Genomic DNA, 16,321 nt, shown 5'->3' with positions numbered 1-16,321 from the left:
TCCTTAGGTTCGGAGTTTGAATCCGGACGAGGGCAATGAGCATTTTTTCGGTTTCCTCACATTCAAAAATTCTAATGATTCTACGTGTATGAATTTTGATGCCCGTATCACTTTTCAAATAAAAGAAATTACGGCGTAGGTTAATCGAAGAGTAAAAGCTTTTATCACGTAAAAAACGATTGAGAAAGTTACGTGACAACAACAATAACAGCAACCCCCCCCCTCCAAAAAAAAAAAAAGTCAAACATCGTCGAAGAATATAAGTTAAAAGACCCAAACGACCTAAAAAATAACTAATTTGTATGTCCATTTCCAGAAGAACAGCTGATATTGCCGGAGAAAAGAGGACTTTTGAGTTACGTTAAAATCTAAACCATTTCAGACTATTTTTCTTTCTTTCATTCTTTTTAAAAGCGGATTTGCATTAAAAGTGTTGAAATTCTTATTTTAAGGAATATATTTGCAAATCGATACAGGAAATGTTTTTGGAGAATATCATTTGAATTCACTCCAAGTAATAATATATCTGTCTACGTTTTGATAAGAACATTTAGATAAAAGAGATAAGGAAATTTTAAAACAAATGTCTTTACATAAAAGTACAGAAGAAGCTAGAAAGTGTAATTCACACAGAGTGCTTACAAAAGAATGCTGCAGTTTCAGAAATTAATAGTAAATGTCTTTCTTATCTCGCATACGTCATTGTCATCAGTAAAGGTAACTCTTAACCTGTTCATGTGCTGTTAGCAGCTCGCTTCTTATTCTTACTGAGAGACCGCAAAGTTAGTTTCCATGATTTGGCGTCCAGGAGGATTTCTATGAGCTCCATTGTGAGGTGCCCGGATTTTCATTACCAGCCTTATTATCGTGCATGGTTATAAAATGACGCAGAAGCGTGACTGTCCTAGAAGTCAACGCTTTCTGTACCACGAGGAATTGCATTCTGCTTCCCGTTCTGAAGCAAATGTGAGCAATTCATTTTTGAATATGTAAGAAAACTAGTTGTTACCCCAATTCAATGCAACTCTGTCTTTTACCGTTACAAATGGGCAGAGTTCTATTTTCACAAGAATGTGCAAGTACTTTTTGATTTGTGTTATTCACAATGCTCGATTGAAAGTCCTTTTTCCCTTAACCATCCCATTTGCCACATTTGACACCGTGCTTTTCCTCGCCTTAAAATTTTATTAAAAGTAGCTTCAGCTACAGGGGTTGGACAAAAATATGGAAACACCTTTAAAAAAACATGTTTCTTTGCTTAATAGGGTGTAGGAAACCCGTTGGCATCCAAAACAGCTTGCAGTCTTCTCGGAATGGATAAATACAGTTCCTGTATGTTTGCCAAGGGAATATTATACCATTCTGCCTGCAAAACGGTTTCAAGTTCAGATAACGATGTTGGCAGTGGATAACGAGAACGCACTTTCCGTTCCAATGTAGATCACAAAGGTTCGATAATATTCAGATCTGGTGACTGTGGTGGCCAGGGGAGATGGGACAACTCATCCTCGTGCTTAAACCAGTCCTGGACAATGTGAGCTGTGTGAACAGGGGCATTGTCGTCTTGGAAGACACCATCACCATCGGGGAACAAAGTTTGTACCATGGGATGAACTTGATCAGCCAAAATGTTCACATAAGTCTTGGCAGTCATGTGCCCTGACACAGTTATCATGGGGCTAGAAGAGAACCACGATATGGCTGCCCAAACCATAACAGAACCCCCGCCATGTTTCACTCTTGGAACAAGCAGTCTGTATTATAGGCTTGAGATGGCGTTCTCCAAACGTAAACTCGGCCAGAAGTGGGAAACAATGTGAAAGAAGACTCGTCAGACCATATTACTCGCTTCCACTGCTCTATAGTCCAGGCTTCATGACTTAAACACCACCTTTTCCTGTTACGGGCATTAGCATCACTGATGAGTGGCTTCTCAATTGCAGCACGGCCAGCAATTCCCTGTTTATGAAGCTCCCTTCTAATTGTTTTGGTACTCACAGGGTTCGGTAACACAACATTCATTTCAGCAGTAACTTTTGCAGCTGTGGTCTTCTTATTTTTCGTCACAATTGCCCTTAATAATCTTCTGTCACGATCACTCAGGACACACTTTCGTCCGCGCTGTGATTTAGCAGATGTTGTTTTTCCGCTTTTCAAATATGCGGAATAAATCTTTGATACAGTACCTCTTGAAACACTAAATACCTCGGCTACCTTGTTAGCACATTTACGAAGTTGTATAGGTGGCGTCAGTAGTCAAAAACGCCAGCGCCACCTACATATTTCATTAAAATCAGTCTTTCTTTTCAAACATGCATTTCACAAGGTGTTTCCATATTTTTGTCCATCCACTGTATGTTTCTTCCCCTAGACACAGATAACGGATGTACTGCAGGTCTTCAGATGACACATGAAAGACCAAGCTTATGATGAATTTAATTACCACGCTGATGTTCATCGTAAGATCTATCGTGAGAGCTAAGAATAATTTTAGGTATTCTATTCCTAGTAATACTTATATCTATAAATCTCTTTATTTTCTAGATCTCGATACCTGAAATCTTCGGAACTTTTGCAGTTATACTAGATTCTGACGAGGTTTACATTTTACAGGCACTTCTGCGTTAAATAGATCCATAAATTTTATTCTAGTTTGAATACTTCTTGAGAAATTTAACAAAAGTATTTTTCGTATACCTGACATTTGAGAATTTTTTTTTCTTCTCAAGATTATTTCTCCAGAAATGCTGTAGCCAAACTAGATCTCGAAACTATTATGGAATTCATATACTCTTCTGTATCGAATGGTACCATTAATTTTATTCTGGCGGAATACTTCGTGATAAATTTTACAAAAAACGCAAGTATCCTCAGTCGAGATGAGACCTGAAAATCCGTTTGGTTTTTACTTTTCTTGTCTATTCCTTCAAGACAACATATGAGAAACTTGAGCAGTTGTTACTACTGATGGTGTATATTGTTCGCCCAAATGAGAAATAAATTGTTTATTAACTTTGGAAACTAAAACAATCTTTTGCGCATATCCTGTGTTTTCGATTATTCGCACCCGCGTATTTTAAAGAGATGACAAAATGTATTCTAATTCCTCATGGAAGGAAGACTCAGTATAAGAGCCGCCTTTGCAAGATTAGATTATTGGCTAGAAACTTGAATTGCTACTCCAAAGATTAGATTGTGATTTCTTGATTACTTTGAAAGGTGAACAGAGTGGAGAAATCTGTCTACTTAAAGTTTGTAAACAAATGCACGGAAGAATGTTAAAGAACGTTGTTAAAAATAAGAAATTATTTTAAGAAAAGTGAGCTTCTTTTGTACAAAATTTCGTTTTAAATTTGAGGTAGATGGAAAGAGCACAGAGAACTGCATGGGGGGCGAAGACAATTAGGGAGTATAAAGTTAGTTTTTACAAGAGATTTGCAGCCGATATCTAATTTAAAAAAGAAATGCAATACTTTCTGATTATTTGACCAGGGTTTCAATATTCGGCATATGACTTTTTACTTGTGTATTTTCGAGTATTACAAGCAATAATAAACCCACGCATGAGCGTACCACATATGTCTTTGACTATACATGGATTTATACGCTTTATATTTAATTGTCATTTTGCTGATTAGTGTTTTTTTAATCAACAATATAGATTTAAATCTTATCTCATAAAATTCTTTGTTTCTTATAAAATACTTCTTTTTGTTATTAGTTATGAGCATAAGATTACCTATGAGTAGTAAAGATAAACAAACACACATTTTTATAACGTAGACAGTAAATTGGCGATTTTCTTGGGAATGCGGATAATGAGAAAGTAACGAAATACTTGTTATATCTTTTGAGAACGTCCGGCTTGTTAAAAGCCAAAAACTTAAAAGGAAGTGACTTTTTATTAATTTAATATGCTAACGTGTTTCGTGCAATATAAAAAGTTACATGATGATAATTCCAGCTACAGTTACATGACGATGATTCCAGATGAAGTTAAGCTAAAACAAATTAAGAGTAAAAGTTAATTAAGCAGTTTTAAATTATAATAATATTTATAAAATAGCTTGTAGTTAATTTAAAAATCTACATCGTTGCACTAAAGCTATAATATAAGTTGTTAACTTAGATAATTATTAGTCCTATGATCAGAAACGTGAGATTTTAGAACTGCAAAGCGGACGTCAAGGACAGCAGTTTTTTCCTTTTACTGTTTAACTCAAATAAAAATTAGCATTTTATTCGCTGATATAACTTTAGCGTCTAATTATTTATGCATATAAAATTCCTATCTCTACCTCTCTGTCTCTATAATTTTGCCCTGGTTAACTTCTCAGCCCAACATAATCTCGTTTAAATATAACGAGCATAGCAGTGTCAAAACATTTTCCATGCCTGATCAAGAGCATGAGGTAACAACAAAAGAACTTTAAAAAATAGGGACATAGTAATTGAATTTTGACAAGAATAGTTATGGGACTTCATTGAAATGTTTTCGATAAAACGAATTTTATTGATACCATATTGTAAATATATTAGGAAGCAGGAGAGATAAAAAGTGAGCAATGCCCTCGCCGGGACTTGAATCACGGACCTCTCGAGTACGCGCCGAGCGTGCTGACCACTACACCGCGAAGGCATGCTAAGGCGGGAGAAATACCTTATAATATTTACTCATATATTTCTCCTCCTTTTTTTTACTAATTTTATCATATGAAAATCTCGAGGAGAAATTTGTGAGGAAAATTTATTTTCCGAAGGACGCGGTTACATAATAAATGAAAAGTATTTGGTAAGACTATAAAGCGGGAAGAACATAACAAATGAAAAGTATTCGTGGATAAACTACCGGTAACTTTCACAGTATTAGTTTTTTAAAAGAAACCTACATTCCAATAAGAATGCGTAGTATTAGTAATATTACAATATCTTGTAAGCTATTTTAATTTTCAATTCTCTGTATCTTGAGTCTCGTCCGCCCTTTGTTGTTGTCGCTAGGCTTAAATTCAAAAGTGCTGCTGGAATTGTGTCGTCTGTTACAGTTTGCAAATAGCCATAGTTACCGTTGTCATCGTTTTCATCACATTTCAGTGTGTTTTACCTCTAGCAATTATTTTCAGAAGCATGAGTATTACATATCCCTGTCTTCCAGAAGCTTTTCACTATTTCTTTATCAGTCAGAGCTCATGCACGCCAAATCCTCGAGTATTAATAAGACGAAACCAAACACTACGTGGACGCATCCATTTTTTTTTAAATTTTCGGAAGTTCGCTTTTTGGCCGTTTTAAGAAAGTGAAAAGTTACGTGAATATTAAAAAAAACTCAGAGGCTAGACTTCAAATGCTCGGGTATTCGAATGGCTCCAGAAAATTTGTTTTGGGATATACCTATTCCATTCTACATATAAATACGAGAAGTAAGATGAAGAAAGAGGTAATTCGATTAGCACTTGAATGCTTTTTGAACTAGCTTGGCATTCATTACATTTGCTAATTCAGGCATAAACACAAACATAAACACAAACACAAACAAAAACAAAGCACTTCGATTAATACCTGATTATTTGTTGAACAAGCTTGGTATTCGTCGCATTTTATTGAAACATTATAAGATACGACAGATGTTTGTGTACAATCATTATTACGTCAAAGCAATGAATTTCGTAATCGAGTTTTATCCAATATTGTATAGCTGGTAGGTATCCGGCGTTATTGCATTTTCAGATATCGATTTACACGAATTAAATGATGATGAAAAACTAATGAAAAACGCTATCGATTATTTTCTCGCTTTGTTGCAAAGTTAGAAATCTCATAATTTCCGTAATTTTCAGCTATTATATTAAGCCATCCAGTTGTTTTTATTCGATGAAATATATTCAATTTATCGTAAAATTATTGCATACAGTTTGGGGTTTCGAAACAAAGAGGGGCCCCATAGATTTTCTTTTGAACTCCGTGTATATAGTTTGGACTTTTTATATAATATGTAATTGTAATTGTGTTTAAATAGGGTTATGAAGAAAGATCTTATCCATCGATAGTTTGGGTTAGTGCCAGCAAAAATGGGAAAAGCAAGGCCGATGTTTCCAGGCCACTTATAAAGCTGCTGTATGCTTATCTTGGAGGTGCAAATGATAGAGGTGAGTATATTTTGTAAATATCACTTAAAATCAGTAACGTTATTATGTATTCATTAATTAAAATGTACAACAGGTTTAATATGAAGATACAAACTATCAACACTCATGTCCAGAATTATCTCTACACGCATTAAATCAAAGATTTCTCAGAAACCATATACTATAATTTTATGAATTTGTGTGGAAGGATGCATAGTATCATAATAGATAAATATAAAAGAAAAAAGTTAAGAACACTTCATATGATATTAAACTGTAGAGTAAAACACTAAAAATGCAAATAATATGTTACTAAGTGAGACTTGCATACATATATCGCAACGTGTTTTTCTGCTGGAAATAACGCAGTTCATCACAGTTTGGAGAATTAAGTTCCTTTCTCCCAGCAATGCGGTTTTCAGGACATTACATCTCTAGGAAGGGGATGTTTCCAAGCAACCCCATTTCTAAGGTAGACCAGTAAGTTCCATATCAGGTTAAGACGAAACATTTGGCTCAATGTCATCAACTTCAAAAGAAATTCATCAACGAGGTTTGCTGGTTGTGAACGAGCATTGTTGTCCATAAATAAAAAGTCAGATCCATATACACTTCTGAAATTTTTACATTCTGTCTACATAACAAGGCTCTCCAAAGCTAGTTTCCCTGCAAAGAGATTTATGCCTGCCGAGTTCATGTTACCAGAGAATCAAATAATTGCTATTCCGGCTTATATGGCTATTTAATGTTTTGGCTCGGCTTTTCAGTTATTGTTAGCTCTGGAGCTGCAAATTAAATCAGACAATCTTTGGTGATCATAGAAGATGGTTTATAAATCCAAATACTATTATCTAGTTAGGAATGTTATGGGCTTACCTGAACCGTCCAGCTAAATGCTTTGAAACTTAAAGAGGCCTTCTAAAGGGTAATGGGGACTATTATTCCACAGGCAATGAAATTTAAGCCACAATTTCAATTGTTGGTTTACTTAATAAGCAAACGCTTATGCTGGTTGCTTGAATTACAACTGAGGAGCAGATAATTACTTGGTTCCATATCTCTCTTAGAAAAGTGCTGAAGATTCAATTTTATATTCTTTGTGAAAATCTTTATTTTTATGAATTAAATTTTTAACTCTAATCCGTAAGTCATTCTTTGAGGAAAGATTGCAGAGTGCTGACTTAGCTATGCACTTAAATTTAAAATACTGTTCTTTGTTCTATTGACTAGCTGAATGCTATAGCTAAAATGTTCAATTTGCCCGTCAAAAATAATCTTCTATGTGCATATGTATATGAAGAGAAATGGGAAAGCATGTTAGGTTTTCCAAATATTGTTCTTCTTTAAATGAAATTAAGACTAAAATAAAAATGAGAATTGCATTAAGCAGCTGCCTATACGAAATACTCGAGAAATCAGCTTTCCAAAATTAAGATGATGGGGACACACACAAAAACCTATCTATCTATCTCTCTATATAAAAGATTACATGTTTTTGTGATGATAAACTTTCTTTCTGTTGCGAAATGCTTAGTGCCGATAGTCACAGAATTTGTGCTAGCATTATTTTTTAAAACTGACAATTGACCATTCATGTATATAACATATTTAATATCTGAAACTTGAATACTTTAAGATCCTATTATCTTAGGATCTGAAAATCATATTCAACCTCATTATTAAAATTTTTTCAACAACCCTGTTACTCACATCTGTCCTGCTGTTTTTATGTCATCTCCGAAAACATTAATACTTTCCTAAACTCTCTGTATAACGTATCAGAGTTCTTGAAACATTTTAATGTGGTCTATATTTCTTTTTCCCTTAATTAAGCGTGGCAACTCTGTACTGGGTTTTGTAAAGATCATACATGTCCGTGTCCGAACTTGCAGCTTGACAGCCATAGTCAGTATTTGTAGTCACAACCATTGAAAACACCTATTACTTGATCTGGAGCTATTAACCTAACCAGACGTGAAAGAATCATCGCTATATCTAAAGTAACTCCAAGCCATGAACAGATTTTAATAACGTTGTTTTATTAAATAGAAATTAAAATATAAATGCATTTTCTGGTGCAAACCAAATGAGCTACAATTCGTGGTGAACTAAACAGAAATAGTCATCTTCGAGTTAAACGTGGAAGAGTAGTAAAAAGTACACAATTTATACCTACTTTAAGCTGGTTCAGTAACTCTACCGGCGTATCAGATTAAAATGTCGGCAGCGATATAATGCAAAGCCGAATAATTACAACTTATCAGAGCTAGCAGAAACTAAATGCAGCGTACACTCGCTGGCCACTAACATGCTCTGTCTTACAATCCAAAAATATCGGTTAAGATACTATTTAATTCATTTACATTTGGTGAGGAAACGGAAAGGAGAAATTATTGTAAAGGCTGAAATTATAAATAACTGGTTAATTTAAATAATAACCTTATAACGTTTTGTCGAAGTAAGATGTTTATAGAAATATTCGAATATTATGACGAAATACTTATTCTTATTTCAATATGCCGATGACAAAGGTGCACTATATAACGATAACAAGTGCAACTGATGAACAAAGCAGGTTCTTGCGGCCATCAACACTACTAACCCATGTGCAGACAATGAACGATGGTTAATATCTATAAATATCCTGATAACGCATCTTCGTAGAATTGTGAAGAAGAAAGACCGATTTTGCTCAAAAGCGAGTGGTTTTTGTTCTTTCCCCCCCTCCAGGACAGGTTGCAGTTGTTGCATTAGCAATATTGTCGAAAATTGAAGCAACAACTTAAGAATACCTACCATATAGTCTGTGTTTAAAGTCACATAATTTCTAGGCATTGTCAACACTTGAAAAGACAGTTGCAGAGACAGAGGTGAAGAAGAAAAATGCCAATGTTTAAAGAGAATAACATGTCACAAAAAATCTAGTTCATGTTTTTATATCGTTTATCAAGTGGGGTAAAAATGTATTTAAAATATACAGGAATTTACTTTGCAAAAGGGAAGTATGGTGCCTTAAAAATCATCTAATTTTGACTAAAAAAATCAGCCTTAAATTTTATCAATCAGCATAGTATATGAAGTATGAAACTTTCAGGGAACTGCGACTCTAGTTGCATAGCAAAATTGGCCAGAAAGTTGACCATGTGTGGCTGGCTATATTGTATTTTTTCCTACTAAAACAAATTTGAGCCTACTCAATACTTCTCAGATTTTAGTATGTTGATTTAAATGCGAAACCTTAAACTCTCTGATGTTTGTAAACAGTGGCGGATGGGCCAAAGAAATCGGCCCTGGCAAGAAAAAAATATGTCGGCTCTAAGGCCCCCATATAGGATGTCATTATACACATCAGTTATCACTGTCATCATCATCATCATAAAAAATAATCTTATAAAATAAAAATATACCTTTCCAGAGAAGTAACACTTTATTTCATATATATAATATATATATAACAATAAGTAACAGCGACTAAACAATTATATACACTAAACAACGATTAATTCATAATTAGCTATTTAAATATTTTTTAATTCCAGGTTGCCTGGGCAAATATTTCCTTCATTATATCTTCAACTTTTGCTTTAGCTAAAATATCCTTCTTTATGCTCATCAATAGCAATGTTTCCAAAATAGCTTGCTTCATAGTATTCCTTAATCTACGTTTTATAATATTTCACTTTGAAAAAGCTATTTCGCATTCGACTTGCGTTATAGATAGAGTGAGTACAAACTTATAAGCAAAAAAGACATTGGCGTATGCATTATTATATAAATTATATTTCGAGAGTAATTTATATACAGACAAGATGCAATTTTTTCAAACACTGCATATGGCTTCGGATGAATGCTCCTTAATAGACAGATCACTTTCTCCTTCTGACTCGGTATCAGATTCAAAATAATGATTTTCAATTTAATTTTTTAGTCTTTCCCGTTTAATTACTACGTCCTGATATTCATCCTTAAGATTATCAATTGTTATACCGGCATAGTGCCCTAATAATATAGATAAATAGTCGAAAGAGTTCCGTGACAATGGCTTCGAAAAGTTTTTGGGAACGAGAAGTGATATGTCTTTATACGACTTGCTTGTAAATGATGTCTTTAAAAATATTTGACTTTTTTTTAAAATTAATTTTCAAAATAATCAACAATGCTAAATAAATTTAAGATAATAGTTACTTCGAAATAGTTGTGAATGTTCAAAAGATAATTAAAAAGAATTGGGTACTGGTATTTTGAACATGGAGGATGCTTGAATTTTGAACTCTTGGAACACATTAAAAAATTCTGATTTTATTTACGAAATCATGATCCAGTTTCAGATCAGTAAAACTTTGTATTTATTCATTATTTTTTGACAGGAGAGAATCTGGAAATGATGGTGCCTGTGAGAACTGCAAAAAAGGTGAATGATGGGTACAACACGTACACCATGTCAATAGCTTTACTGCCAGAGCAAAGTGAAAATCCACCTGTTCCAACTAATCCTCTTGTCACGGTTGTGAGAGAGCCTGAAACGACTTATGTTGCTAGGTGAGTTCATCTCTGTTACAGCAATAAATAACGAAAATGTTTTTTGAAAAACATATTCTTTATTTAAAAGAAGATAATATTATCCATAAAATTTCTATCAAACACATATTTAATACAATGTCATTTCATTAATCGCACTTTTTATCCGATTTACTGTGTAAAACAGGAGAGTTCAAGAGGTTACTTGCTTTTAAAATTATTTGCACTGTGCCATTTGTATTTTCTTCCGTTTTATTCGTTTATATACATTGTCCTTAACCTTTATTTCAAAATTTGATTTTCTTAATTTCGTTGTAATGCATAATACAGTACAAAGTCCGCAAATCCGGACATTCAGTACCCAGACCTCCAGAACGCCAGCAATTTTTAAAAAAATTTGGAATCTTTATTTTTTATTTTCTTTTACAAAAGCTAGAAATTGAGAATATAATACATAAGAAAAAGCAGATTTTTTGTAAAAGCGTTTTTCCTGCATGTCACTTTAAAACACCTGCTACTTAAAGCAGTGGTGCCCAACCTTTGGCCTCTCTCGAGATAACATTTTGGCCTATCGTGAGCACATTTCCAAAATATCAGCATTTTTGTTAAACATATTTATGTGATATATCTGAAATATTAATTTCGGCAAATGTGTTTGAGATGAATAATTGAAATAATTGGTTGAGATAATAATTGGTTGAACTTTATGGAAATCAGAGAAGCGGAGTTCAAAATTATTTTTCAGTGCATTTAGGTTTTCCGAGTATTTCTCTATTTCAATTGCCTTGTGGTTATTAATATGGCTTGATATATTCTGAAAATGGGTGAAATTGTTTCCTTTCATTTGATTTATCCACAAATTTAACTTTATCTGAAAAGCAGTTACAGTCTTAGTCAATTGAAAAAGGGATTTTTCTTTTCCCTGGAGATCTTCGTTCAGTTTTTTCAGTTTAGCTGTTATATCCATGAGAAAATACAGATCGTATAACCAATTATTATCATCCAATTTTTAATAACTTTCGTTTCTGGATTCCCAAAACTGCTTTATTGGCGAAAGAAGTTCTACAAATCGTTGAAGTACGTTTCCCCTGCTGAGCCATCTAACATCGGAATGAAGCAATAAGATTCTATGTTCGCTATCAAGTTCATCAGTCAGCAATCAATTATTTTATAACGTCTTGCAAGATATCTCTAATGACTATATAATGCGTATCATATTTTTAACAATTAAATATAAATGAATGGTTATTTTTAAAATATTTTTTGTTCACAGTACCTAATCGGGCTGGTGAGCACATACAAAACGATCGGCGAGCACAAGGTTGGGCACCGCTGATTTAGAGAATCGCACTTTGACCAGAGACGGTACACTGATTGACGTTGGTGGATGACAGTCCTCGAAGTGAGAATTCTCAATGCGGCAGTTACAGGGTTTGAACAATCGAACTTTGTTACTGAATATGAAATGATGTCTGTTTATAAAGTGAAAACATTAGCACAAAAAACGAAACAGCCTGAACATTTTAATTTGAAAGAAAAGTTTAGCTCTTTGCAACAATAAGTATTGAGCTCTGTTTTGTAAATTTTGATTCCTTTAAGGTCACAACAATTTCAAATTTTTAATTTTATAATTTTTACATGTCATCTTACTGGATTTAAACTGATGGTCTAAAATACAGGAATTTCCAAAATCTGAAAATGCCAAAGTCCCGACGATTCCGAATATCGGACTTTGTACTGTGTTATATTCTTTATTAGGACTTAAATTCTAAATTGTATCAGTCATTAAGTTCTGAAATTTTCATAGGTTATATATCAAACTTTTTACTACATTTTGTAACGAAAAGGACAAAAAAATATTAATTAGGCGATTTTCCAGAATTTTGTAAAGAAACTGCTTCCGACGCCAGCCTTTTTATTGGCATGCGTAACTCGCCAGACCAAATTCTGGCCGCCTAAGCGTTTAGTTTATAAAATATATGTGGCTATAAGAAATTAGTTTGCATCATATTCTTCATGAAATTAGTTGATTTGGTATTCCTCTGAAATAGAATTTGCTAATAACGCTCTTTCTTTCTTTTCTACAGATCATTTGGTGGACAGGCTCGCTCAGACAGCATATGGGACAATGAAGCCGACGCCTTGAAAGCTTCAGCTTCAATAAATGGAGCACTCAACACTACCTTCTATTATATTAATGTGTACGACAGTCCATGGCGTGAAACAGAACGCCTTAATGAAGTCTGGTTTAAGAAGAATGATTTCTAAACTGAATTCTCTATATTTTTGTTAAGAAAATATCGGAGGAAAAATTGAAAAAAAAAATTAAGTTTTGAAATTTCTCCCTTAGCTTCGTCGTTTATTTTATCCTAAACTATTTCTATTCTAACCTAACTAGTAAGCCCCCTATTCTCTAACGAATCGACAGATGCTTTAAATCAAAATGGCCAACTAACGTACCTGTGTCCTGTCCAACGTTCAGCCTTTGATTTAATGACCAGGGTCTGGGATATGTCTCGAATAATCTTTTTGATGTGTTAATATTAATGTAAACTCTCAAAAATGCACGGAAAGAACTAAACGTTTTTTACTGTTCAGTGATCTTTTTAGATTGTTTTTGATTATTCTCATTTGGAGACACTACTTGTAAACATAAACATTGATCAACTGAGTGTTCCCACAATCACCTGTTTTTGATTACTCTCATTTCCGGAGACATTATTAGTAAACATAAACATTGATCAACTGAGTGCTCCCACATCACCACACACATTTTTTTTCTCTTTGCCTTACTGAATAATATTGATCAAAATGCTGATATCAATGCTAACTCTGGAAATAATAGCTAAACAATAGATAATAATTTAAGTAACCACTAAATAAAGTAGGCAATTCATGCCTTAAAGCTCATCCATCTCCTAATGTCTTAAAAATAACTTCAAAACAGTTCAGAATAAAAATTAAAAAATTAGATCTTATTCAAAAGGCTTATAACAACCTATGGAGTGTATTGCTGGAATCTTAAAATTGCCAATTTTATATATATATATAGATAGATAACATCTTACCTGTTTTCCAAGATTAAAGTCTTAAAACTTTGGATTCCATTTTAAATTGCTTTACAAATCATTGCCATCCTCAGCTTCAAAACAAAGAATAATGAAATTAAACATTTTGATATCTTTCAATGTTTTCAAATAGTGAATTCTTATTTATGTATGTTAAAAGTTCGTATAAACTTTATGAATAAACAAGTAGTAACATTTTTTACAGGGGAAGGTGATTTGATTTGCATCCCAAATATAAATTGTGCAGTGAATATAAAAAAGTATGGCAACACTTTATGCACTGTAAGCGTAAACTTTGCTCAACTGAATGCATCCTATTCAGACTCAGTTTGTTTTCTCTTCGCTTTTTCTAACATAAAGTATTATTTTGTTTCCAGTTAAAACATTACAAGTTATTCCAAACTCAAATAACCTTTTTGAAAACTTTTTCTTCCGTTGGAAATGTAAAGTAATTTTCTCGGTTGTATGAAATGTACGAAAAAGAATTTTAAATGTACATATATCATAAATCTTTTGTTATTTTTTCAATATGCATACTTCTGTGGAAAAAGTGAATGCATGTAATTATATCATTACTTTGTATACTATTTAGAAGATTTGTTACATTGCCAAATTTTTAAGAATCCTGAAGATGAACAAATTTGTTAAAAGCTAATAACAATCTGTCTTCCTCATGCGAAACGATAATCTATAAACTAAACTACAATCTAAGTCGATTTTTGCATGAGTTTAAACGTAGGGATATGAATTGTTTTGAGTACTTTATATAGAAATTACATTTATAAGAATTTGACTTCTGAATTAAATTTACTTTGAAAGAAATGTATATTCATCTAAAATATTATTTCCTGAAGGAAAAACAATCAGCTTACATCTTTGCTCTAAATTGCTCATAATAATAATAACAATAATAATAATAAAAGCTGAAATTTTTCAGATTTTTATACATGCCCAAAGGGACTTTTTTAACGTTTAGTGTGTTACATTTATTTATTAAATATAAATTTCTTCGCACTTAAACCATAAAATTCAATTCAACAGCAATATCACCAAATAATTTAACAAGAGCATATCTTTAGAATTCCAATACACAGTCTCGGGCGCTGGAGATAATTTTTTTTTTCTTTTCCGTACAGTGTTGCCATTGCTCGCTTTGAAATCGTTGAGTTTGTTAATTAAAAATTCGTTAAAGTTTTACAAAATATGAAATCGATAATAAAACAAATTCCAAATTTGGGCTTCCAGATGCCCATATTCGAGTGGAGTACTATGTTATTAAAAATTTGATGTCTCTAGGAATTGTTGTTTTTTTCACAGTGCAAGAAACATGCATACATTCATGCCGATTCATCATTATTTAATTTCGTTAAATATAATGCAGGGCTTTGGCGGCAACAATGTGAAAAGTGAAACACCGTTTATAACGAACCAGCGCAAAATGCCAGAACGAAATTAATAGGCCTTCTGGACAAATTGCCCCTTTGGGCTAATAATAATAATAATAATAATAATTTTTATTTACTTTCAAAATATGATTCTTAAACAGAATAACGAGAGAGTAAAGTTAGCATTAAGGGTATTTTCAAAATTTTTGTTGGAAATTAAAAAATTTGATTAGTTAAAATGTACATTATGTTAATTTTATTTAATTTTGAAAAGTTCTTTATAATTGCTTAGAAAAGCGTATGCTAGTTATCGTAATTATATATATACATGAACTGATTTGGATGCTGTTGGCGAATATACGCATAAAGGTATAACTGCAATAAAATATTAGCAGTGGTATCAATTTTAATATTGCTTTATTGTCGTTGACAAACATTTTCAACCCAACATAGATAAAATGGCGCAGTAAGCGGCTGTTCTTGAAGAACTACATTGGTGCCGTAAAGAATTCTAAAATAATTTGAAGCAGCAATAGCAGGCGTTAGTAAGTTAGCAGGACGGAAGTGAGAGAATGAGTGTGACGTGCTCAAGATAAAACCCCCATTCAGAATTATTTGGCTTCAGTTTAACTTTGTTTTGATTGGGTAATAATAACTTTCTAAATTTATAATTGCCTGCAGCCTTGTATATGTTTCTGCGTTATGTAGAAATTATATTATATGAATTCATTTTGAAATGACGCAGTTTAGAGCGTCATGATTAGTTAGATTGGTCCTGAGTAGTTATTGTTGTTTTAGGATGGAAAGGGGAAGTATATACATATAAGCATTTAAAATATTTTTATTTTTTATATGTATTTTTACATGTATATCATACTTTGAAAATAAAAGCTTTTAACTTTATTCACATACTTGTTATAGTCGTTTACTTCTTTTGTCTTTTAGTTAATCACTTTATGACTAAGGATGCGAAATTGACTTAATCTGAACTCTTGACCTATCGTTATCTTTATCTGATGGCGATATATCACTTTTAACAAGTATTAAACTGAACAAGTCAAACTGAAATCCAAATAAAATTACGAAGCTACGTCTGATGTATTGCCATTTAAATTATGATACAAGCTGAAATCGTGACTCGCCAAACTAAAAGTATTACAAAAATGGATCTGCTCTGTAGCTAACTTTCCGATGTTCATAAAACAAAGCTCTAATTCAAAGCTAAACA

General features: G+C 32.8%; 1 protein-coding gene across 1 annotated transcript in view; it reads left to right on the top strand.

Moving 5' to 3' along the window:
* LOC118198293 (heme-binding protein 1-like) overlaps nucleotides 1-16,000 on the top strand; it is a 34,822-nt gene extending 18,822 nt beyond the window's left edge. Inside the window, exons 3-5 of the mRNA XM_035369935.2 lie at nucleotides 6,014-6,143; nucleotides 10,490-10,661; nucleotides 12,728-16,000. Coding sequence (XP_035225826.1) covers nucleotides 6,014-6,143; nucleotides 10,490-10,661; nucleotides 12,728-12,908 — 483 coding nt within the window. The 3' untranslated portion in view covers nucleotides 12,909-16,000. The remainder of the gene's footprint in view (nucleotides 1-6,013; nucleotides 6,144-10,489; nucleotides 10,662-12,727) is intronic.
* The last annotated feature ends 321 nt before the right edge of the window (nucleotides 16,001-16,321 follow it).

This window comes from Stegodyphus dumicola, chromosome 7 (assembly GCF_044657685.1).
Source record: "Stegodyphus dumicola isolate Sdum_Otavi_A_Nest chromosome 7, ASM4465768v1".
Lineage (NCBI taxonomy): Eukaryota > Metazoa > Arthropoda > Arachnida > Araneae > Eresidae > Stegodyphus > Stegodyphus dumicola.
Note: the sequence above shows the minus strand (reverse complement) of the source record. Positions and strands in the feature narration are given on the sequence as shown.